Source organism: Saccopteryx bilineata, chromosome 2 (genome assembly GCF_036850765.1).
Source record: "Saccopteryx bilineata isolate mSacBil1 chromosome 2, mSacBil1_pri_phased_curated, whole genome shotgun sequence".
NCBI lineage: Eukaryota > Metazoa > Chordata > Mammalia > Chiroptera > Emballonuridae > Saccopteryx > Saccopteryx bilineata.
The window spans coordinates 117,690,088-117,715,100 of record NC_089491.1 but is presented as its reverse complement, the minus strand read 5'-3'; the positions used below and the strand labels follow the sequence as shown (position 1 = coordinate 117,715,100).

At 39.8% G+C, this 25,013-nt stretch overlaps 1 protein-coding gene across 1 annotated transcript in view; it reads right to left on the bottom strand.

The window, feature by feature from the left end:
• Nucleotides 1-662: 662 nt before the first annotated feature.
• The window catches only part of NDUFA9 (NADH:ubiquinone oxidoreductase subunit A9), a 35,833-nt gene continuing 11,482 nt past the window's right edge, over nucleotides 663-25,013 (bottom strand). The window contains exons 6-11 of the mRNA XM_066257726.1: nucleotides 21,529-21,631; nucleotides 15,992-16,059; nucleotides 14,758-14,834; nucleotides 6,224-6,319; nucleotides 4,057-4,123; nucleotides 663-954 (exon numbers count right to left, since the gene is read on the bottom strand). Coding sequence (XP_066113823.1) covers nucleotides 784-954; nucleotides 4,057-4,123; nucleotides 6,224-6,319; nucleotides 14,758-14,834; nucleotides 15,992-16,059; nucleotides 21,529-21,631 — 582 coding nt within the window. The 3' untranslated portion in view covers nucleotides 663-783. The remainder of the gene's footprint in view (nucleotides 955-4,056; nucleotides 4,124-6,223; nucleotides 6,320-14,757; nucleotides 14,835-15,991; nucleotides 16,060-21,528; nucleotides 21,632-25,013) is intronic.

Sequence of the window (25,013 nt, the reverse complement as noted above, 5' to 3'; positions counted from 1 at the left end):
GTCACCTAGGTTGGTGTGCTGGCTTCACCTCAAATTACGCAAGTTGTTAATTATACTGTACTGAGAGATCTGCTGACCCTTAATCAATTGCTATTCTGAATCCTGGCTGCAATATTAACAAATTACACAAAATCCTAACTCTTAAGCATGGCCATTACTGCAGAGAGGATGTGGACCCACCCCCCCTTTGCGTGGGAGAATCTTTCTGTACCTGTGCACTGAAATCATCTGTCCCCACAGCAGGGGCAGAGAGACCTCGGGTAGTTCAGATCTGAGCTAGGGACTAAGAAATTCCTGCACACAGTTTGAGAATCTGTCTACAATGTTTTATATGTATGTACTATTTTTAAAATAGATGGAGATGTCATTAAGATAAATTTTTTTTAAATAAATTCAGATTAGTTAAAGAACATTATATATTTCCCAATTAATGGATAGTAAAAGACAATTATAAATCATTTGTGGCTGTCACAATATTCTGACATTAAAAAAAGGGTCTTTTAGAAGTAGCCTGACACAGAGAAATTCAAACCCTTCTGCATTTCAGAGAAGAAATGATATATATGTCATTAAATATATATTTTTAAACAAAGATTATGCTCAAATTATAAATGGCTTAATTTCTCATTCTATAAATCAAGGAAGAAAATGCTGCTGCAGAATAAAACTCCAGATGTTTTAATAGATCTTATTCACTATTTACAGGATTCTCTGAGGAAAGAGGGCTAGTCACTAGCCAGGTGACTCAAATGACACCAAAAACCAAGGGCAGTTCAGGGACCACTAAATGTTGACAGTTTTGGCTGGCTTCACTTCCTCGATTTCAGAAGACAGCCAGCGGTAGGTGCGGTGACGCCGCAGCACCTCGATGGCCTTCTGTTCCAGGGACGAGGCCTGAATACCAAGGTCTTCCAAGCCGGGCAGGTGAGGCAGTGTCATGTCGGAGATGTGAACCTGTGAGTGAACAAAGGACCAGAGTGCTGAAAGCAGGCTAAGAACCCCAAGTGCTAGCCTAGCTGACCTGAGTCCCATGGCTGAGACTTCACTGTTTTCAAAGGATATGTGGCTGTGTTATTCCTGGAACTCACTAAAAGAGCACAGGAAAAGGGTGGAAGGAATAAAGGGCAAGTTCACGAAATATCAGCTCAAAGGTTGTAAGAATAGAACACAGGTTTCTAGGTGAGTCACTGTACAGATTTAAACAGAAATATATCTAAAGGGAGAGGGACTAGTTCTCAAACTTGTCAGGGGTGGCAGTATAAGGTTTCATAATGAAACAGGGGTGAAGCCTCATGTCTGTTCTCTGAGCACAGGTCTTCTGCTCCAGCTTTAACTGTTGAATTAAGAAAATAATTAGCATTTGCCCTTGCTCATTAGGAGACAATCTACTAACCTTTGTGCTCCAGCTACACTTAACCTGGCTGACTAATGCTCAGTACAGGTCAAAAAACCCAAGCCCATCTTGTGTGTAGGGAAGAAGGAATTGTAAGACTTCCAAAGATCCTCCTCCCCGCTGACGAAATCTAGGATTCTTTCCCCAGTGCTGCAGAGCAACCTCCCAGCCAAACCTAGAACCCATCCAGCCTGTGGTAGCACTTTTTCTATTACAAAGGCAAAAGGCACATTAGTGTAAGATACAATGAAGTGTTCTGACAATCAGTTTTCTTGCCCAATTTTTCATGAACATAGAAGGGTCACCTTGAGTGAAAGGACTAGCCAAAAACTATTATACATAACACACAGACACAGACAACAGAGCTGACAGCCGGGGGGGGGGGGGGGGGGGGGGGGGGGGGACTGGAGGTGGCGAAGCGGGGCAGCGAGGGTGGAAGGAGACGCTGCTTGGGCCGACGGACGCAGATGCCGTGTGCAAATGATGTTTACCTGAATTGTACACTTGAAACCTGTACCGTTTTATGAACCAATGTTACCCCAATAAATTCAAATAAATAAATAAATAAAATATATAAAACAAAGAAGAAAGCAAAAATATTTACACCACTACTACAATCTTAGTGTACTTAACATTGGCACACTTACCTTTTCTATGTACATATAGATAATTTTTAATGAGATGAAACTATAAAAAAAGACATTTTAAAGAATTGGTGTTGATTTTTCTGGAATATTTCATTCTCTGAAGCAACACATGTCCTAATAATGCTGTGATAAATCAGGAATTACAGTAAAAAACTGTTTTAATCAAATAAAATGTAAAGAAAGACAAGTACTGCAAACAGTTTACATAAGCAAGTAGAAAGAAAGGAATATTGTTTACACTTGAATTACTCGAGCTACTTCCAGGTCACATATGAAAAATCACGTAGTGGTGTAGCATCAAAAAATCTATACGCAGAGAAAGGACCCCTTGAAAACGGTCCTCACTCTCCAGCCTGTCAGAGGGAGGAAGCGGCTGCCAATCACATCTGCCCTTTAAGGACCATCTTTCCGTCTTCTCTACATTTTAGCTTTAAGGTAACATTCAGAGGACAATTCGGCTGTTTCTTGTTGATAAAGGGCAATAAGTCTTCAAACGTAGAGATAGTTCATTATTTTCATTTTATTCTGTGACCTCCCTAGAAACACTTTCACAGGCAGTGTACAAACGTCCACTGCGCGAGAGAGGAGTGACAGCCAGGTGGGAAGAGCCAGAGCCCCGCAGCTGGACACACTGCGGAGCCACAAGAGGCGAGGAGACTGGCCAGGGAACAAGAAAGGGAGCGTTACAATGGAGATCATTATTTCCTTTCCTTTCTGTAGATTGAAAAATTTCAATACTATTATAAAAATGTTCATAATAAAAAGGTGAAAAGGGGGAGAGACTGTAACATCTGACACACACTCTGCAGGTGCCAGAACCCAGGACCACACCAGCTCACGGTCTAGAGCTGTGCGGTCCGAGACAGTAGCCACTAGCCAAACTGAATTTAAATTAATTAAAATTAAATAAAATTCAGATCTTATTTCTAGAGTCATACAAGCCAAATTTTAAGTGTTCAACAGTGACACTTTGCTAGTGGTTACATCTTAGGCATTGCAGATTATACACACTTCCATTACTGCAAAAAGTTCTACTGGAAAGCCCTGATTTAGACCTGGACTGGATGGGAAAGGAGGATGTCAAGAGGGAGTCCTACATTTCTTACTTGAGCAACAGAACTAATAGCAATACTGTTCATTGCAATGAGAGAGGCAGGTCTGCAATTCTATTTACGGACATGTTCTATTTCAGATAACTATAATATTATCTAAACTGATGGGTCTGCAGCTAGGTTTGGGGGCAATTTGGGGCAGTAGTTCAGATAGCAGTTGGGGCATGGGACCAGGTGAGGGTCATTTAGAGAATGAGCAAAGATGGCAAAGGCTGAGGAGAGAGCCCTGGGGTCCCCCAACATTTAGAGATTGGGAAGAGAGTGAACCAGGAAAGCATCCAAAAAGCATGGCCTAGTGGGTGGGGGAAAAGCAAGAGAATGTAGAGCTGGCCAAACAAGAGACGGAAATTCAGGTTTCCAGGAGAGAGCACCTCACAGATGGGGTGAGATGACGTTAGAGGCCTCACTATGGATTTGGCAGAATGGAGATCACAAGGCGACCTTGAAAAGAGCAGTGTTGGGGGAAATGGGAAGAAAAGCCAATCAATAGCTGGTACAGACAGACCTTCTGAGGAGTTCTGATGCAATGTGACAGACAGAGTGGGAAGGGAGGGTTCTACCTTCAAAAAAAAAAGTAGAGTTCCTAAGTCATGTTTGTATGCTCATGAGAATGACCCAGCAGAGAAAGAAAAATCGATAATGTCAAAGAGAAAGGTATGGAGGAAGCACACCCGGAGAGCAGGCTGAGTGGCTGAGTGTGAGTGTACAGGAGAGGGCTGACCTTCCGCAGAAGGAAAAGGACAGACAAGATGAAAATAACCCAGCAGGCAAGCAGACAACAATCAGTTCCAACTTACACGTCTCTACACTCGGTTTCTCTTCAGATCACGACTCTCCCTCTTTTTACTAGCTCATTTGTCTCTGCCCACATCTGCCCAGGCAGATGTTCACCGCTCATACTCACCCGCTCTACTTTATCCCTCGTTGTCCAGGGCTCAAATGGACTGATTTCAAAGAGTCGTGCTATCAATCTAGACAAAGGAACAAACACAGCGCATGTGATAACTATCTCTATGCTCAATACTGACGCTGGCCTGCAAGAACCACAGGAAGGGAGACTGCTGTAGAGGCAGGAACTCACTGAATGTTTTTATAAAGAAAATAACCAACATCCTGGCACCACTCCCTGTGAGGTTACCTTTCCTTTCAAGTAAAGCCACTGTAACTGCTGACACTCTTTGTTCTCCACCAAAGAGACAACGAATATTAAAAAACTAAAATAAAGCTACCACCACCAACAAAACAAAAAAGACCCTACATTCAGAAGTCTGAAACTTAATCCAATTTAAACCTCAGACATTTAAATATGTTTCCGTTAAAGACACAGGTCAAGCTGAGTAGTGTGCAAATATTAACAGTGTTGTGTGCCAAGCGTTGTTTTAGGTTCTGGAGATCCAGATGTAAACAAATAGCAATGGTTCTCATGTTAAAACAGTTGTTCCGGCCTGACTGATGGTGGTGCAGTGGATAGGATGTCGACCTGGGATGCTGAGGACCCAGGTTCAAAACTCCGAGGTCACTAGCTTGAGCACGGGTTCATCTGGCTTGAGCTCAGGCTCACCAACTTGAGCATAGGGTCGCCGGCTTGAGCATGGTCACTGGCTTGAAGCCCAAGGTTGCTGACTTGAGCAAGGGGTCACTGGCTCAGCTGGAACCTCCAATCAAGGCACATATGAGAAAGCAATCAATGAGTAACTCAAGTGCCACAACTACAAGTTGATGCTTCTCATCTCTCTCTCTCCCTTCTTGACTTCCAGTCTGTTTCTTAAAAAAAAAAAAAGTCATTCCTGGCCTGGCCTGTGGTGGTGCAGTGGATAAAGCATCAACCTGGAGTGCTGAGGATGCCAGCTTGAAACCCTGGGCTTGCCAGGTCAAGCCACATATGACAAGCAACCAATGAACAACTAAAGTAAAGCAACTGTTAGTTGATACTTCTTGCTCCCCCACATCTGTAGAATTTTTTTAAAAAATCTTAAAAAAAAACCCAGCTTTCATTCCCTCCTTAAAACACTCCCTTTCCAAAACTAATACAAAAGAGTATTGCATGTAAACTGTAATTTAAAATTTTTTAAGACAAAAATTAAACATTACCTTTCTTTTGGTATCCAGGCTTCTAAACTCTCTTCATTTTTTACTTACACACTATTATTCTCTTTTATCCTCCTTGATACATTTCTCTTACTCTGCTGGTCCTTTAAATGTAGGTATTCCTCATGCTGTACTAACTTCCCCCTTTCACTCACACAATATACTCTTCCTCATCTACTTCATAGTCGCTATGAGTGTTAAATGAGGAGGAAGCAGAGACAGCCGGAAAATAGAACACTCTCAATAAATATCATCACACTGCATTCCGATTGGCTGGTTTCCTGATACCTCTGTTAGAGGGCTGATTGAAGCATCCCAAAGCCCTAGTGCATAGCCTATCACACACAACGCAGGCAGTGAACTGTGCTCAACGGATGAATGAACAAACGAATGAAGAAGTGAACTGCCATGTGGGTTTAGAAATCAATCTCTGGCAAACTGGATGGGAAAGTATCTCTCACCAGATCAGTAGCGCATAACTAATCCTGAGATTCTAAACCTACAAAGGGAAGAGGTGACCCAAGAACCAGGGAAAGAAGGTAAGGCAACCATAGGCCAAGTCTGAGTCAACCTGACTCCTCCCCTAATGCATGGCCAGGCTGGTTTAATAGAGTCTCTTTGTCACTTCTGGGTGAGTGATATGAATCAGAAAGAAACCTGAGTTTTCTTTTAGCCCACTTTCCAAATAAGCTACTTTTCCAAATTAAAACTCACTGATTTTTAATTAAAGAATTGGAAGAACTACAGATTTAACCTCTCAACACACATGGTTTTCCTCATCCACATTAATCTACATTTCTCTTTCTTAACCATCTCTGGTTCTTTCCTAGCCAAACATCAAAATATCAGGAGAACATTCTAGTTAGAGATTCTGAGACTTCAAGGTAAGGAACATACTACTTCATAACCCTTAGTGACAGCATTATAAACAAAGGTCTCTAGTTAGCTCCATTTTAGAAGGCACAAAAGCAGCATTTACTCACTGATAAGCAAAACGTGGCATAGGGTACGGGAGGAAAGGTCTGTGCGCCACAGCAAAGACGTACTGCACCAGGTCAAAAAGGAGGTATCGGTTGGGCCTACAAAAAAAATTCAGTTATTCAAGTTATTTGCATCCAAAAATTCACTTTTTAAATTTTTCTTAAGAAGGAACACATATGCACTATAGAAAACACAGATTAGCACACAACAAAAAATCATCATAATCCACCAGAAACAAAGTTAATAGTTACTATATATCCTTTTCATCTTACATATACATTGTTTTTATAAATGTAAAATTACACAGTTCATCCTATGCTGTTATGTCATTTTCATTTAACATTAAGTCACAATCACCTTGGCCCTGGCTGGTTAACTCAGTGGATAGAGCATCAGCCCTGCGTGTGGACATCCCGGGTTAGATTCCTGGTCAGGGCACACAAGAAAAGCAACCATCTGCTTCTCCCTCCTTTCTCTCCCTCTTCCCCTCCCATTGTCAGGGACTCAATTGGCTCATGTGTGGCCCTGGCCACTGAAGATAGCTTGATCGATCAGTGTGTCAGCCTTAGGCACTAAAAATAGCTCAGCTGATTTGAGCATCAACACAAGATGGGGGTTGCCGGGTGGATCCCAGTCAGGAACATGCAAGAGTCTGCCTCACCATCTCCCCTCCTCTCACTTAAAAAAAAAAAAAAAAATCACAATCATCTTTCAATGTCATTAAATATCTTAGTGTAGTGTTTTTCAACTGCTAGTTTGCAGACTGGTGCTGGTTCACGAAAGTTAACCACCCTGTTGTTCTATGAAGATATAATCTTGGGTTAGGCCAAGATTTTTTTTAGGTATGACAAAAGCATACTCCATAATCTTCATATATCACCAGGGTGGCTGACTCTTTCATGGACTGGCACGAGAGTTTTGGTGGACTGGCACTGGCCTGTGGTTGGAAAATGCTATTCTAGTACATGTTAAATGTCTGCACATACTGCAGGGCATGCAATCAGAACCTTTTACCAATTCCCAGCTTTTGGATATTTCAGCTCTTAAAAATATTTTTCTTTTATAAAAAATGCTTTAATAAACATTGTTACAGTAAATATTTGTACTTGTCCATAATCATGTGTTTATAATGCATTCTAGAATTGGAACTGGCTCAAAGTATACTTTTGAGATCTTAAGGCTTTTTTTATTGAATACTTCTAAATTGTCTTCCGAAAAGGTTTTATCAATTTACCTAAATGCTAACTGCCCCTTCACCAAAAATGAGTTTAGTCATAAAAAAAATAAAATTTTACCAAGTAGCCAGGTAAAAAAGGTACCTTGGTGTTTTAATTAACATTATTTTAATATTAAATGTTAATTTTTTCTTTTCTCTTTGGTCTCCTAACTAGAAAATGGTACAGGTGGATCCATATCTAAGGCTGTATCATTCAAAACCTCAAGTCTACATTTCTGCCTCTTGTTGCTTTTTATAGTTATTCATTATTACACACTACTTTTAGTACATACTATTACCTCTTACAACATGCAGTAGGAATTCACTGTATATTAGATGCTTTATAAATGTCATTGCTAAACTTTTCAGCTCTTCTCTAGAATCTCAGAAATGCTGGACGAGGCTCAGAAAGTTGAACAGGTCTAACTAGGGACGCACTCCAGACCTGTCTGCACGTTTTCCTTTGTCCTGCACTTGCAGTGGTCTGAGGGCGAAATTCTTTTCTTTATGTACTTTTTTGTTCATTTAAACTTCTTTCTTTTCCTTTTGCAGTCCCTGTGCATAAGAATGATTTGTAAGAGTTCTTTACATTTTATTAATAGAATTGAAAGTATCTTTTATTGTTTAAATTTTACCTTTTAATGTCTAGGCGTTTAGTGGCATATACAAGTACAAACATTTCACTTAAGCAAAACTATTGATTTTGTTTACTTTCTGGTTTGGCTTTATATTTACAAAATCCCTCTCCACTCACCAGTGACATGACTTTCTAAATATTTTTACTAATTCTTTTGGGTTTTTTAAAATTCATAAAATTAGTTATTTCAGCAACATATATTTATACTGTTTTAAGGTAAAGATGTATCACCATTAACTGAATAATCTACCCTTTCTCCATATTTTAAAATGTTACCATTATTCCATACTAGATTCTTACACATATTTGAGACTATTTCTGGAATTTATATTCTCTTCCACTGATCTGAAGAGTTTTGCATCAGTATAACCTAGCTTGTATAATTATTATTGCTTATAAATAATACATTTTAATACCTTCACCCACTTCCCTAATCCATGTGCCTCAGAAAGCCTGGGAGAGCTGAGAGCTATATAAAAGTAACTTAGTGAGAACCTCATCATTCTGACATTTTCTTCCCAAAACAAAACAAAAAATTAAAATGTCAGCTAGGGAAACTATCAGACTCAGCCTTCAAATAGTTACCTTCAAGTGTCAGAAGGATGCAAAGATCACTGAAGGGCATATAACACGGGGGAACAAATTTTTTCTTTTTCATTTTCTGTTGCATGAGGTTTTAGAATTGTTTCTATATATTTCTGCATCACACATTCCAAATCTGAAACCCGTTTTTTGGTGCATGCTCTAGTTTTTATGCAATTTTAATTTTTGTTACAGTTAATGGCATGCATTGGTTTTTAAATTGGAGTTAAAGGGCAATGACTCTTGGATTGAACATAACCACAAGGCAATTAATGTTTTACAAACATCACTTTTACATAATTGTAGTTTTTATTTATTTATTTATTTTTATTTATTTTTTGTATTTTTCTGAAGCTGGAAACGGGGAGAGACAGTCAGACAGACTCCCGCATGCGCCCGACCGGGATCCACCCGGCACACCCCCAGGGGCGACGCTCTGCCCACCAGGGGGCGATGCTCTGCCCCTCTGGGGCGTCGCTTTGCTGCGACCAGAGCCACTCTAGCACCTGGGGCAGAGGCCAAGGAGCCATCCCCAGCGCCTGGGCCATCTTTGCTCCAATGGAGCCTTGGCTGCGGGAGGGGAAGAGAGACAGAGAGGAAGGAGGGGGGGGTGGAGAAACAAATGGGCGCTTCTCCTATGTGCCCTGGCCGGGAATCGAACCCGGGTCCCCCGCACACCAGGCCGACGCTCTACCGCTGAGCCAACCAGCCAGGGCCCATAATTGTAGTTTTTAAATGTAAAAAATTATTATCTGATAAAAACACCGTCTTAATTTGTTTTAAGATTGAATCAGGTCTGACCCGTGGTGGTGCAGTGGATAAAGCATTGACCTGGAAATGCCGAGGTCGCCGGTTCGAAACCCTGGGCTTGCCTGGTCAAGGCACATATGGGAGTTGATGCTTCCAGCTCCTCCCCCCCTTCTCTCTCTCTGTCTCTCCTCTCTCTCTCTCTCCCTCTCCTCTCTAAAATGAATAAATTAACCCCCCAAAAAAACCCAAAAAACTAAGAAAAACATCTCTAAAAAAAAAAAGATTGAATCATGGCTTCTTCGAGTAGGTGTAAATGTAAGAATAGTCCTGACACCTTCTGTTATATATGTAGCTGTTACACACTTCAACGTCAAAGGTGCAATATTTCATCATTTGTGACATGTGCATATATTGTCTATTTTCAAGTTCCCCTTGGTGATCAAGACAAGAATTGGGCTCCTCATATTGTGTGTCATAATTGTGAGAAAATGCTTCATGACTGGACAAAAGGAAAATAAAAAGAAGTGCCTTTTGGTGTTCCCATGGTTGGCGTGAACCCAAGGACCACAGCAGTGACTGTTATTTCTGTCTGATCCATATAAAGGGCATCGGCAAGAAAAAACAGCATATAATCGCATGTTCTAATATTCCTTCAGCAATATGACCTATCCCACACTCTGAGACACTCCGGGTTCCAGTTTTCAATGGTTTTATTTTTTCTAAGGAAGAAGAAAGTGAACATGGTGATCAAGTGTATTTTAATAAGATGCATGAGGAAATGGTTGTAGAATCTGAAGGGTCTTCTTCTGATGCCAAGCAGTTATTAACCCCTCAGCAGTTTAGCCAATCTGAATTGAATGACTTAGTAAGAATGACATAAAAATTGTCCTCGACTTTCTGAAGTATGAGGAGCATAACCGGATCATTTGTGTGGATCTCAAAATGGTAAATGTCCTCCTAGGACAACAGAGGTTTCAGGAAGTATCCTTGCTTTCTGTGTTTGTGGGACTGCCGAGCTCGGGAGAAACACTGGACACAGAAGGAGTGGCCGAAACGTAAAGCTCTGGAAGTAGGGATGCAAAATATTGTGAATGAACCTGTAGTTAATCGAGACAGGATCATTTTCCCCCCACTTCACATCAAACTTGGCTTAATGAAGCAGTTTGTTCAGGTTTTGAATAGAGAAAGTGAATGCTTTCAACATATTATTTCTCCTTTTCCTGCCTTGTCTTTCAAGAAGATAAAAGCAGGTGTATTTGATGGACCTCAAATTCGAACCCTCATACGTGATGAAGAATTTGCCAGGAAGATAAATAAGGAGGAGAAAGCAGCATGGCAGTCTTTTGTGGCAGTTACAAAGAACTTTGTTGGCAACAAAAGAGCAGAAAACTATGAACTTCTGGTTCAAAGGATGCTGTTGGCTTTCTGCAACATTGGATGTAACATGAGCATTAAGATTCACTTCCTGAACAGTCACCTTGATAAGTTTCCCAAAAATCTTGGAGCTGTTAATGATGAGCAGACGACCGTGGAAGCAACAAACGAGATTGTCCTCAACAAGTACACAAACGCAAGAGCTACAAACACAAATTTTTGTCTGAATAGAATTTAAATAAGTTTTGTGCAAATTTTATGATTAAAATAAGTTTTAATATGTTCTATTTTAAAATTGTAGACAAATTCTGATGCAATCATATCTTTTAGTTACTGCATTATATAAATTATTATATTTTCACAAAGATGATGCCCAGGAAGACATTCTACTTCATTATGTTAAACTAAATGTTGAAAATTTTACAATAAGATGAAAACCTAAAATCTTGAATTGCAGAAAAACTAATGTCATATTTGAGATCAGCACACTCAAATTAGGTAAGAACAAGTGTTTTTGTGGATGCAACAAAAATTTTGTTCCTCAGTGTAATATATGCTGTGCAAAGAATAATCTGTAATCTTTATGATGACAAGCAATACTGGAACCGTGGGCAACCTAATTATACGTCCTATACTTGCTCATCAGCTGTTCTAAAGCGCTGTGTTCCATTCACAGTAACCTGAAGACTGGTTTAAGCACCTCCACCCACAAAGGTACGCTGAAGCCTGTGTCCTTCTCAGCTTGGATTCCATGGTCATTCCTTTGCAAATATCCTCAGCAAAACCTTGCCCTCCAACCTCTTCTCCACTGAACCAGTGTAGCAAAACCCAAATATCCATCTGGTTAACCCAAGTACCTGCCTTCTCCATGCCTGAACTACCAGCGTGACAAGAGATGTAGAAAAAGGACAACAGGGCTAGCTGGCTTCACCTTCAACCTGTGACCACTACCTTCAAATGGAAGGCTCGGTTCTGCTTTGCAGCCCTCCTGTTCTCCCCCAGGAGTGCCCTTTACTGCTCCCCAGGGAGAACTTCCTATCTTCTCCTCCGTCTTCACTTTCCATACACCCATCTGATCCACCCCATCCTGCCTTGTAGCTGATGACCTCCTCACCTCTTTATCATTTTCTTAATGTTGTTTTTGAAGTACAAGTTTTTAATTAAAAAAAAATTTTTTTTTTTTTACTGAGACAGAGAGAGTCAGAGAGAGGGATAGAGACGGATAGATAGGGACAGACAGGAACGGAGATGAGAAGCATCAATCATCAGTTTTTCGTTGCAACACCTTAGTTGTTCATTGATTGCTTTCTCATATGTGCCTTGACCGCGGGCCTTCAGCAGACCAAGTGACCCCCTGCTCGAGCCAGCAACTTTGGGTCCAAGCTGGTGAGCTTTGCTCAAACCAGATGAGCCTGCGCTCAAGCTGGTGACCTTGGGGTCTTGAACCTGGGTCCTCCGCATCCCAGTCCAATGCTCTATCCGCTGCGCCACCGCCTGGTCAGGCCAAGTTTTTAATTTTGATGAAGCCTAATTTACCCATTTTTTTTCTTTTATGGAGTATGCTTTTGTCATATCTAAAAAAAATCTTTGCCTAACCCAAGGTCTAGAAGATTTTTTATTTTTCTTCCAAAACTTTTAACACTTCCATTTGGGTCTCTAGTATATTTTGAGCTAACTTTTTCATATATGGTGTAAAGTAAGGGTCAATGTTCATCATTTTGCGTGTGGATATCCCAGTACCATTTACTGAAAAGATGGTCTTTTCCCTTTTGAAGTATTACAGCACCTTTGTCAAAAATCAACTGTTCATACAGGTCACTTCTGGACTACCAAGTGTGTTTCAGTGACTCTATGTCTACTTTTATGTTAGTACCACATCTGATAACTGAAGCTTTATAGTAAGTTTTGAAATTGGGAAGCTTAACTGCTACAAACTTCTTTTCAAAATGGTTTCAGCTACTGTGGTCCTTTTGTATTACCTACAGACTTAGTATTTGTCAATTTCTAAATAAAATTAAAAAAAGCCTGCTGAAATTTTGATAGTTAGGACTAAGCTGAAAATATAAATATATTGTTCAATTTGGGGAAAATTGGCATTTTAACAATACTGACTCTTCCAATCCATGAACATGAGATATCTTTCCATTTATTTAGGTCTTAATTTCCTTTAGCAATGTTTTGTAATTTTCATTGTACAGGTCTTTACTTCTCTTGCCAAGTTTATACCTAAGTATTTTATTATTTTTGGTACTATCATGAATGAAATTACCTTCTAAATTTTAATTTAGATTGTTTATTGGTTAATGTGTGGAAACTGATTTTTATGTTGATCTTGTACCTTGTGACCATGTTGAACTTGTTTACTTCTCACAGTTTTGTGTATGTATGTGTGTATCAACAGGTATTTAACAAATGAATGATAAACTGAAGGGACCAACATCATATAGTTAGTAACTATGAAAAAACTAGAAGCAAAATTAAGGTCTTATGCCTCTGCTTAGCCTCAAAATGTCAAGAAAACAAGCCAAGTGTTCCCTGGAGCGGAAGAGGCAGAAAGAGAAGTAAAGACGCATGTTTCAATTTCACCAAGATAAATGCTACACTGCCATGGCTAGCATCACCTGACCCATCACTGTGCCAAACAAGTAGGACTCACCAGAGCCTAGCAGAGACAGTAAGTGGCTGGGCAAAGCCAAAGAACATGGCTGCCTCATCCCAGGGCCACTCCCACCGGGGAGCAAGCCAGCAAGGGCTGTAAAGCCATTCCTGTTCCTCTGTTCCTTAGAATCCTGGTCTAAGCACCTCCTGACTACAACCTGATGATGTTTGAGTCTTGTGTTTTATGGAACCTGTGCTAAACATATGTTTGTGTGTACATAACTGACTGCATGCTAATGTACCAAAATTGGAAACTCAAGGAGGGACATATATCTTTCAGCAGCTAGTTGACATGGAAACACAATACAGGTTTTGTTTTCTTTTTGCACCAAAAAATTTTTTTTACTAAATTTATAATAGTGAAACATAACAATGTATGAATTCATGATCCTGGAAATAAATACTATGTATCTGGTTTAGAGAAATAAGTGTCTTTTTTTGTAGAAGCAAATATTTCTTAGGAATTATGGCTATCCCTTCATTGTTGAATCATATCCCCGTATTTCACAAAACAAAAATGTCACTAGTTTCCTTCACAGAATGATGGGGTTTTAAGCCAATTATTAGGTGAATTTGGTACTTCTGGACTTGGTAAATAGAGCCTTAGCTTATTCAGTAAAAAGGTTCTAACCCTAACTGTGCCATAATTTAATAATTTCAGGTTAAGTCACATAGTTTAACTGTGTCCAATATTTATGGAGAACAAATTTCAACAAAGAGAGCATATAACAAAAGAGTAATCTTGCACACCTTTAACAATTTACCCTAAACTGGCCATTTTCAACCTTTTGGGGTATAAGATACTCTAGCAAAATTAATTTGACTTATAAATGTACTTACTCCCTAAAAGTCTTTTGAATACTCTGGTTTCTCTTCAGATCGCATAAATCTTTCGCCTTTTACTAAAAGTCTTTTGTGTTTTAGATTTATAATACCCTTTTATATATTAAAAACATCACAGGAGCAGTACAAAACCATTTGTGGTGGTCACTGGCCTAAGTATATATAATGGTCTAAGGCAGTGGTTCTTAGCCTTTGGTGACAAAAAAAAGTCATTTATTAAAGCAGATTCCTAGGTTCCCTCAAATCCTGACTTAATATATGCATTCAGGAGATTCTGATACTGGTGACCTCTGGACAGCTCTTTGACACACACTGCCTTAAGGGATGAGGGAGGGAGATATTTGGAATACAGAAGACACTATAAAAATGAAATAGATAAACCTGTTAGTAACATGTTTAGAAATCATTGTTGTAAATCATTACAATTCCTTCATTTTAATAGGTAACGGTTTGAAAATCAATATCTAACCACCTACCCAACAAAGGCAAAAGTTTTCCCTCTGGCATCTGGCTCCTTAATTGCATTAATGATTCCTTTGGACACATCTACAACCTGTAAGAAATTACAGCGTGTTCAAGTGATCATTGAAAGAGAGGAAAACAGTCAGGGGAAAGAAGAAATTAAAGGAGAAAGAGAAGAAGGAGGAGAAGGAATAAAAGCAGGTCACATCAATCACACACACAGACACATACACACACCATGATAAATTAAAATAATGACATGTCTGTTTTCAGAAAGCTTCCTACAGAACACAATTTTCAAGGGCTCAAATAACTCCACATGGGAAGTTTTTAAATACATTTATAGTTAGAACATGTTTACCTTCATATGGCTGTCAAAGCCTCTCTGATTTGCCTTTGCCCACATAGCTCCACTCGCCTGTTACTAAGCTTTCTCCCCTATTAGGTTGAACCACATGGGCTTGCCTATAATTCTACCACTTTGACTTAAAAAAAATAATTTTATATGGTTGCAGACCTCATGGTTTTCAACTGGGGTGAATTTGGCACCCAGGGGACATTTGGCAAATGCCTAGAAATTTTTAGTTGTCACAACTTGGGGATGGGGAGGGAATACTACTGCCATCTGGTGGTTAGAGCTATTCTACAATGGCCCCTACAACAAAGGATTACCTGGCCCCAAATGCCAATAGTGCCACAGCTGAGAAACCCTAGTTCAACTGAATATGGACTCCAACGTGCTCTCTCATCTCCGGGTCTCTGAACACGCTGTTCCCTCTGCACAGGATACTCCACCCCAACCTCTTCATCTGACCTACTGTTGTCATTCTTAAGGTCTCACCTGAGATGCCACTTCTTCAGGAGGTCTTCCCTGACCCTCATCTGGATTAAGTGTCCCTCTGACATAGTTTTGTAAACCCCTTTTCCTATCACAGAACTCATCATATTGCATGATAATTGCTTTTCTGACATGCCTCTAACTGAGAACATCTTGAGGATAGCAACTTGTGTCTGTATAGTTAATACCTCCATAGCCCCAAAAACACATACAGTGTGCCTAGCACATTAAGGGTTTAATACATTTTCCTTAAGTGAATGAACAGGTGAAGACACAGAATACATGTAGCTCCTAGGTAAATCGAAAGGCAATCAGTTGAAGTAAACTGACAAGGAAGAAAATGACAGAGTTACAGTATTAGGGAAAAAAACAGAAAACCAATCAAAAGCCCCTTCATCCTCGGTACTTACATAGACTGGCTGTTTCACTGTCTTCTGGCCCAGGGCCATGAGAGGCACACCACCAAACCAGCGGATATCTGGCAGAAGAAAGAGAACCATTCTTTGAAGGCCTACGCTGCTACAAGACCCATCAACTTCCAGGTACTCCTGGTTAGCACAATCATTTTGTATAACAGAAATAATGAAATAAATATAGATTGACTCTGAGGAAACTAATGAGCAGTCAGTTATTTTTCTTGCAAACAAATATGGAAACTAAAAAGGCCACATACTATTTAAGGACACGAAGAGAAAGGGAACAAGGTCAAATAGTTTGGCTTCTTGTCGTCTCTATGATGCTATATATATGGCCACTTCCAAGATTGAACTCTAAAAAAATTGCACTCCATTTTAAGAAGGACTATAGCACTGAGAGATCAGTGATAGAACACATGTAACCCAGAAAAAGTTAAAAATGGAAATTTAGTACATGATAAATGCAGTACCACAAATATGTGGAAAATGGAAAAATTATTTACTGTGTGGTGCTGAGACAATCATTCTACTATTTGGAAAAAGAAAAAGAAATGGCTCACATAATATCATTAACCAAAACAAACCAAATCCCAAGTAGATTAAATATAAAGGCAAAAAAAGCTTTCAAAAAAAATTTTTAAGTAGAAATTATTTATTAAAGCACCAAAAAGAATAAAATACTTAGGAATAAACTTAATCATGCTGGCTAAAGACCTGCACAGTAAAAACTATAAAACACTACCAAAAGATATTTAAAGACACAGTGAATGGAAAGACATTCATGTTCGTGGACTGGAACACAATACTGTTAAATGTCAACAGTACCCAAAGCCATGTACAGATATAATGCAATCCTTATCAAAATCTCAGTGGTGTTTTCACAGAAATATAGAAAACTTCATCCTAAAATTCATATGGACTCTTAAGGAAACGTGAATAGTCAAAACTATCTTGAAAAAGAAAAATAAAGTTGGCAGTCTCACACTTCCTAACTTTAAAACTTATTTTAAGCTACAGTAGTAGAAAACAGTATACAGTGATCAAAACCGTGGCATAAAAACAAACAGATCAAAGGAGTAGAATAGAAATAGCCATTATATAGATGGTCAAATAACTTCTGACAAGGTGCCAAGGGCATTCAATGGGGAAATGATAGCCTTTTCAACAAATGGTGCCAGGAAAACTAGATTTCCACATATAAAAGAATAAAGTTGTATACTTACATTATATCATATGCAAAAATTAAATCAAAATGGATCAAAGACCTAACCAGAGCTAAAATGATAAAATCCTCACAAGAAAACATAGGGGAAAGCTTCATGATATGGGACTTAGCAATGATTTCTTGCATATGACAATAAAAGCATTTGGCAACAAAAGTAAAAATAGATCAGACTACATTAAAATTAAAAGCTTCTGTATTTCAAAGGACACAATGAAAAGAGTGAAAAGGCAACTTAAGGAATAAAAGAAAATATATGCAAATCCTGTATCTAATATGGGTTTAGTATCCAGGATATATAAAGAGCTTCCACAATTCAACAATAACAACAAAACAATTAAAAATGAGTAAAGGATGTAAATAGGCATTTCTGCAAACAAGATATACAAATGGCCAATAAGCATAGGAAAAGATGCTCAATATCACTAGTCATTAGGGAAATGCTAATCAAAGCCAAGAGATACTACCTCATATTATTATAAAACAAAACAAAACAAAACAAAAAACCTCCGGAAAATAACAAGTATTGATGACAACATAGAAAAATTGGAACCCTATATATTTGGTGGAAATCTGAACTGCTACAGCCACTGTAAAAAATAGTATGGCAGCTCCTCAAAAAATCAAAAATAGAACTACAACATGATCTAGCAATTCCACTTCTCGATATATGCCCCAAAGACTTGAAAGCAAGGTCTCAAGAGATATCTGTACACCCACGTTCATAACAGCATTATTCACAATAGCAAAAGGGTGGAAGCAACACATATTTCCACTGACAGATTACTAAATAAATAAAATGTGGACTATACTACACATAATATACAATGGAATATAAGTCAGCCCTAAACAGGAAGGGAATCTTGTCACATGCTATACAGGGATGAACTTTGAGGACATTATGCTCAGTGAAGGAAGCCACAAAAAGACAAACACTGTGTGACTACACATTTATGAGGTACCTGGACTAGTCAAAATCAAAGATAAAAATTAAAATGGTGGTTGCCAGGGGCTGGAGGGAGGAGGACATGGGAGGTTGCTTAGTGCATATACTGGTAGTTTTAATTTTGTAAAAGGACGAGTTTTAGAGATTGGCTGGACTACAATGTGAATATACATAACAGTACTGAACCGCATACTTAGAAATGGTTAAGACGGTGTCTTAGTCTGCCATAACAACATACCAGAGTGAAAGCCTAAATTAAACAAGAGAAATTTATTTTCTCCCAGCTCTGGAGGCTGGAAAGTCCAAGATCAAGATGTCAGCTGTTCTGGTTCCTGATGAAAACTCTCTCCTAGCTTGCAAACAGTCAGCTGTGATCTCACAAGGCCTCTCCTTGTATATATACACAGGTGGTATAAAGAGAATCTTTCTTTTCTTATAAGACCACCAATCCTATTGGGTTAGGACCCTACCTTTATGAGCTTATTTTATTTAACCTTATTTACCTGATAAAAACTTTATCTCCAAACACAGTCACATTGGGGATTACAGCCTTAGGAAATGAATTTGTGGGGGACACAATCCAGTCCAAAGAAGATAATAAATTTTTGTATTATGTACAGTATTATAGTTTTACCACAACTTTTAAAAAAGTAGAACACAGAAGGTGAAAGGACAGAAGCAAGGGTGGGGGGAACACATGATAAAAACATCCAAATTAGATAGACATCATCTTGAAAAACATCACAAACTGGATAAATGAACTGTGGCACACCCATACAATGAAGTATTATTCAGCTATAAAAAGAAATGAGCGATCAAGCCATGAAAAGACATGGGGGAAACTCAAATGTACATTACTCAGTGAAAGAAGCCAATCGGAAAAGGCCACACACTGTATGATTCCTGCCATATGATATTCAGGAAAAGGCAAAACTATGGAGACACTTAAAAGATCAGTGTTTGCCAAGTGTTAAATGTGAACCACAGGGGATTTTTAAGACAGGGCAACTATTCTGACAAGATATTCTAATGGTAAGTAAGTATATATTGTTATACATTTGTCAAAATCCACAGAACATACAACATAATGAACTCTAATGTACACTATGGACTTTAGTTAATAATGATGTACCAATATTGGCTCATCAATTGTAACAAATGTACAACACTAATACTGATACAAGAGAACAGTTAATAGGGGAAACTGTTATGGGGAAGCCTGAGGGCTGTTAAAGGATACACGGGAGCTCTGTCTTCCATTCAGATTTTCTGTAAACCTACAACTGCTCTAAAAAATAGTCTTTGTTAATTAAATTAAAATTTTAAAGTAAGTAAGCCAACAAAAAGGTCACAGTAAATACAGTACACATATCTTTAATAGATAAAAAGGCTAAATAAAGCAGTAAGAAAACATCCCCACATGGGCAAAAGACATACACAGAAAACTCACAGAAATAACACAGCCCATAAGGAGAAACAGGAAGCAAACGACCAAAAAAAGGAACTCACTAACCTCCAGATCCTCTCTCAATATACATATAAGTGAATCAAGTAACTGGTAATTCAGTAGAACTGGAAACTAAAGGTTTCTTTTCAGACTTAAAAATTGTATTCTCGCCCTGGCCGGTTGGCTCAGCGGTAGAGCGTCGGCCTAGCGTGCGGAGGACCCGGGTTCGATTCCTGGCCAGGGCACACAGGAGAAGTGCCCATTTGCTTCTCCACCCCTCCGCCGCGCTTTCCTCTCTGTCTCTCTCTTCCCCTCCCGCAGCCAAGGCTCCATTGGAGCAAAGATGGCCCGGGCGCTGGGGATGGCTCTGTGGCCTCTGCCTCAGGCACTAGAGTGGCTCTGGTCGCAACATGGCGACACCCAGGATGGGCAGAGCATTGCCCCCTGGTGGGCAGAGCATCGCCCCTGGTGGGCGTGCCGGGTGGATCCCGGTCGGGCGCATGCGGGAGTCTGTCTGACTGTCTCTCCCTGTTTCCAGCTTCAGGAAAAAAAAAAAAAAAAATTGTATTCTCCTCTTCCACCTCCATAGAAGTATCAGGAAATCTATCTTTTCACCCCTAAAATCTCAAAATCTCATCACTTAGTCAAGGACACTGATATTCTCTGCCAAGACAAGTCCAATTAGCAAACAAAGACCCTGAGAGCAAATATAAAACGTCTCCCAGCCTCTGAAAGCAGTTTACATAGCAACTATTTCTAGTTTATTGTGGCCAAATTAATATTTATTAATTTCTAATCCCATTCCATAGAAATTGCTGTTAACAAGGATACCTAATAAATGTGTCTGACAAAGAGTGATACTACCTCTTTGCTTTTGAAAAATCAACATCAAAAACAGTGGTTTTCAACCACTGGTGTGCAAACAGATACCAGTGAGGCAAATTTCTTGCCGGTCCACAAAAGAGTTAATCACCCTGATGCTATATGGAGATTATGGACCCAATGAGTATAGGCTCCACAATCTTTAACTTTTTCAGACTGGCACCATTTGCAGACCAGCAGCTGAAAACCACTGAAGAGACCTGGCAATCAGGCTAAAAGAGAGAAAGCAGTAAGAAACAGGCTTCATATGAAAAGTATAAATGAAGAAGGCATTTTAGCATAAGCTGTGTGCCAGCTGATCTAACAGAGGCTACTCCGTCTAAGTCATATACCACTCGTAAGGTAGACATTACTATCTACATATTAACAGATGAGGAAGCTGCCACTCAGAGACTTGCCAAAATCACAGACCAGTCAGACTCAGGTCTCTGACTTCTATAGGCTCTTTCCATTCATTTAAGATGCTTTTTCTGGTATACAGTAATAAAGATTCTGAGGACCATGTTGACGAGGTAAATATAATGACCTTCAAGGAAAAAATAGCAACTGGAAGAGAAAAAGTATAATCTTAACCTGTCAAGTCAGAGAACACTAATTACCATAGCTTGTGCTTAACTTCGATCTGGTTAACCAGTGTCCTCTCTTCTCTCTCCTACCATTAAGAAAGAGTATGCAACCCCAGTCGGTAACTCAGTACATAGAGTGTCAGCCCGGAATATGGATGTCCCGGGTTCGATTCCCAATCAGGGCACACAGAAGAAGTGACCATTTGCTTCTTCCCCTGCCCTCTCCCCCTTTGCAGTCAGTGGCTGGACTGGTTCAAGTGTAGCTCTGGGCGCTGTGAATAGCTCTGTTGGTCTGAGCACATCAGCCTCAGGCACAAAAAATAGCTCAGTACTCAAGCATCAGCCTCAGACAGGGTTGCCAGGTGGAACCTAGTTGGGGCACATGTGGGAGTCTGCCTCACTGTTTCCCCTCCTCTCACCAAAGGAAAAAAAAAGAAGAAAGAAAAGAAAAAAAGAAAGAATACGCACTTGCAAAATAATTGAGGAATCTATCTTCTCGTCCAAAGATGTCTGACGGCTTTATGATAGTGGCCTCTGGAAATACAGCTCTTACTTCTTTCTCTCCAACAGCCTAAACAAACCAAACAAAACAGAGCTCTGAGATGAGTGGAAAAAGGTTCCATTCTTTCCACTATCGGGATGCTACTTGTATTTCAAAGGTAATAAATTCCTCCAGATTAAGATAACCATATTATTCATAAATCTCAATTACACAGAAATTTTCTTTAAATCACAAATAAAAATGCCCTGTATAGCTTTTGTTGGGTCTCTTCTCATATTTATTCCAGGAAAGCTTACACAGGAGAAAAAAAATCAAAGTAGAATTTTTCTAGCCTCCATTTTTCCTTCTAATTACAGTCTCTGGTTTGTGTCAACAACCTAGCAGCTTTTCAGAGAAAGGAGAGCGTGGCTGAGCAGGCCACCATGGTGGACCCGCAGCAGTGTGTATCTTCCCAGAGGAGGCCAGGCTAGGCTTCTTAAGCTTCCTGCGCTCACGTGTTCCCACTGATTCATCTCCCAGACGAGGCCTCTCGTTCAACTGCAGAGTATCATCTTCCTTTCCACCCCAACTTCCTTTCCACCTACACTACCACTGGGGTGACATCCGTGTCCAAGTGGACTTGGATCTCTCAGTTTCTTGAGCATCTCGACTCCAATGACCACCTCTTCAGGCCACCTCTGCACTCTCAACTCGATCAGGACACAAACCACATCAACAATGGAAAGTGCCCTTCCTCTGAAGGCACTAAATGAAGACACCCTCCCCTCAGATAACAACCATACGCTTCCAACCTGCTCGTTCTCTGCCTATCTGTTCCTGAGGATAATCCTGAGGGTTCTCAGAAACTCTGGTCCACAGATTCTGCTTTCCTCCATATCCACCCCTCCAAACTGCTCCCAGTCTAAGATTAGATTTCACGGTCCAACTTCTCAATCACTCTCTCACCAGTAATATAAACTGCCTGTCCTATGTCCTTTCTCCAACCCACCAGGCAAAATCCCAATCCTGGAAGAACCCCATTACCCTCCTTCTCTGAGCCATGCACTCCTGCTGCCTCAGAGCTGGAAGAAATTAAAGAAATAAAAATCACAAATTGATAACATTATATTGAGTGAAATACGTAAATCAGAAAAAACTAAGAACTATATGATTCTATACATAGGTGGGACATAAAAATGAGACTCAGAGACATGGACAAGAGTGTAGGGGTTACAGGGAAAGGGAGGGAGTGGGTGGGGGAGGGGAGGGGCACAAAGAAAACCAGATAGAAGGTGACAGAAGACAATTTGATTTTGGGTGATGGGTATGCAACATAATTAAATGTCAAAATAACCTGGAGATGTTTTCTCTGAACATATGCACCCTGATTTATTAATGTCACCCCATCAAAATTAATAAAAAATAAATTTTAAAAAAATCACAAATTGGTACCACTATACAGTCTGGCACACATAATGTTTTGGTCAACAACAGACCACATATACTATGGTGGGCCCATATAATGGAGCTGAAAACTCCTATCACATAGTGATGTCATAGCCATCTTAAATTAACATCAAGTCATAGTGCAATGCATTACTCTCATGTTTGCAGTGATGCTGGTGTAAACCTACTGTGCAGCCAGTTATGTAAAAGAATAGCATATACAATTATGTGTGGTCTATAATACTTGATAATGATAGTAAACAACTGTTACTTTTTTATATATTTACCATACCTACTTTTATTGTTATCTTAGTGTGTACTCTTTCTACTCATACTTTTACTTGTTCTTGACTTAAACCCGTGTTGTTTTGTACAGTAATATCCTGTACAGGCTTGCAGCCTGGGAGCAGTAGGTGTGTAGTAGGCTATACCATCCAGGTATGTGTGGTGCCTCTGTGATGTTCATGTGACAAAATCGCAAAACGATGCATGTCAGAATGTAACCCCGTTAAGTGGCACATGACTAAATTCATGCCAGCAGTTTAACTGGGCCCTGAACATTTCCCACAGAGTATTTTCTTGTCATTACTTTACTCTTCTATGTGACAATTTCAAACATTTTCTATTCCATTCAAATTTCTTCTTTATGTCCCTCTTCCTTCCAGTAAATGATATCAAATGCTAATCCAAAGAGATAACATAGCAGCAGAAAAGTCACATCAAGTTCTCACCACTAAATCTACAAACTTGGTGCATGAAGCAAAGCAACATTTTCTCAATCCATGCTTCCACACAAAGCTGTCGTATCCCCTCACTGCTTCAATTAACAACAAATGCTGCTGAGTCCCTAATGTGTACCTCCAACTCAGACCTCTCTTCAGAATCATAAAGCCCATTCACCCCTATTACCTGGGTGATTGACACGCCTCTGAAACACAACCCAAGTCCAAAACTGAATCATTCTCTTCCATTCTCTGTACATTGTAATTCTCAGTCTTTGCTGCACACTGAAATTACCTAGGGAGAGTTAAAAAATACTGATGCCCAAGTCCTGTTCCCAGAGTCGAGATGAAGTGGTCTCAGTGCAGCCCAGGCATCAGGACTTTTCAAACTCCCTCAGTGATTCTAACGTGCAGCTAAGGCCAAGAACCACCGCCCTCAAGTCTAGTTCTTCTCAGGTGTCTCTCACCGTATTCAACAGAATCATCAGAATCACCACCGCCCACCCAGTGGTTTAAGCCAAGGGGCTGGCCATTCTGACTCTTCCCTCTTCTCATCAGACTCCCCCCATCCCGTGCCTTCCAAACAATCACGAATTCGGACGATTCTATGAATGGTAGGCAGAGGCAGGCAGTGTGCACTCTCTCTCTCCAGTGTACTATGAACATGCAAGGCCTAGGTGTACTGTCAGGCAGGTCTGTGAGTATGGAAAACAAGGCTCATACCAAATATGAACAAACAAAATTAAACACAAAAACCACAGAAAAACAAAGCTAAAGCCCTGAGGAGCCTTGGCAGCAATGTGGCTCAGGTTCCCTATCGCTGGACTTTTCTAGGTAAGTGGACCTATAAACTCCCTCTTGATTTAAGCCAGTTTACACTGAATTTTCTGATGCTAGTAATTAAATGCTCCTAAATAATAAATGCCCTCTCTCCCCATTATAGACTCCTGGTGCACTGGGAATTATTTTACTTAATGGACTAGAAACAAAGTGTGAGCTAAGACCATGTCTGTTTTATTCACTCTTATATCCCTAGTGCCTAAGACAATGTAGCACATAGTAGGTGCTTCAGAAATAATTTGTTCAATAAAAGAAGGCAGTGAGTCAAAAATATAGAGCCACTGTCAAGGAACTCTGCTCATTCTCAACTTTCACATCACCCTTTCAGAAGCAGCATGAGACATAACTATACAAGAGGTGTAAGAAAAGAGATAGTCCTCCAACCCTGGTTCGGTGGCACAGGTACGACTCTGTGGAGCAGAAATCATTCTGGCATTTATGATGTGCAATGTGCAGTGCTCAAG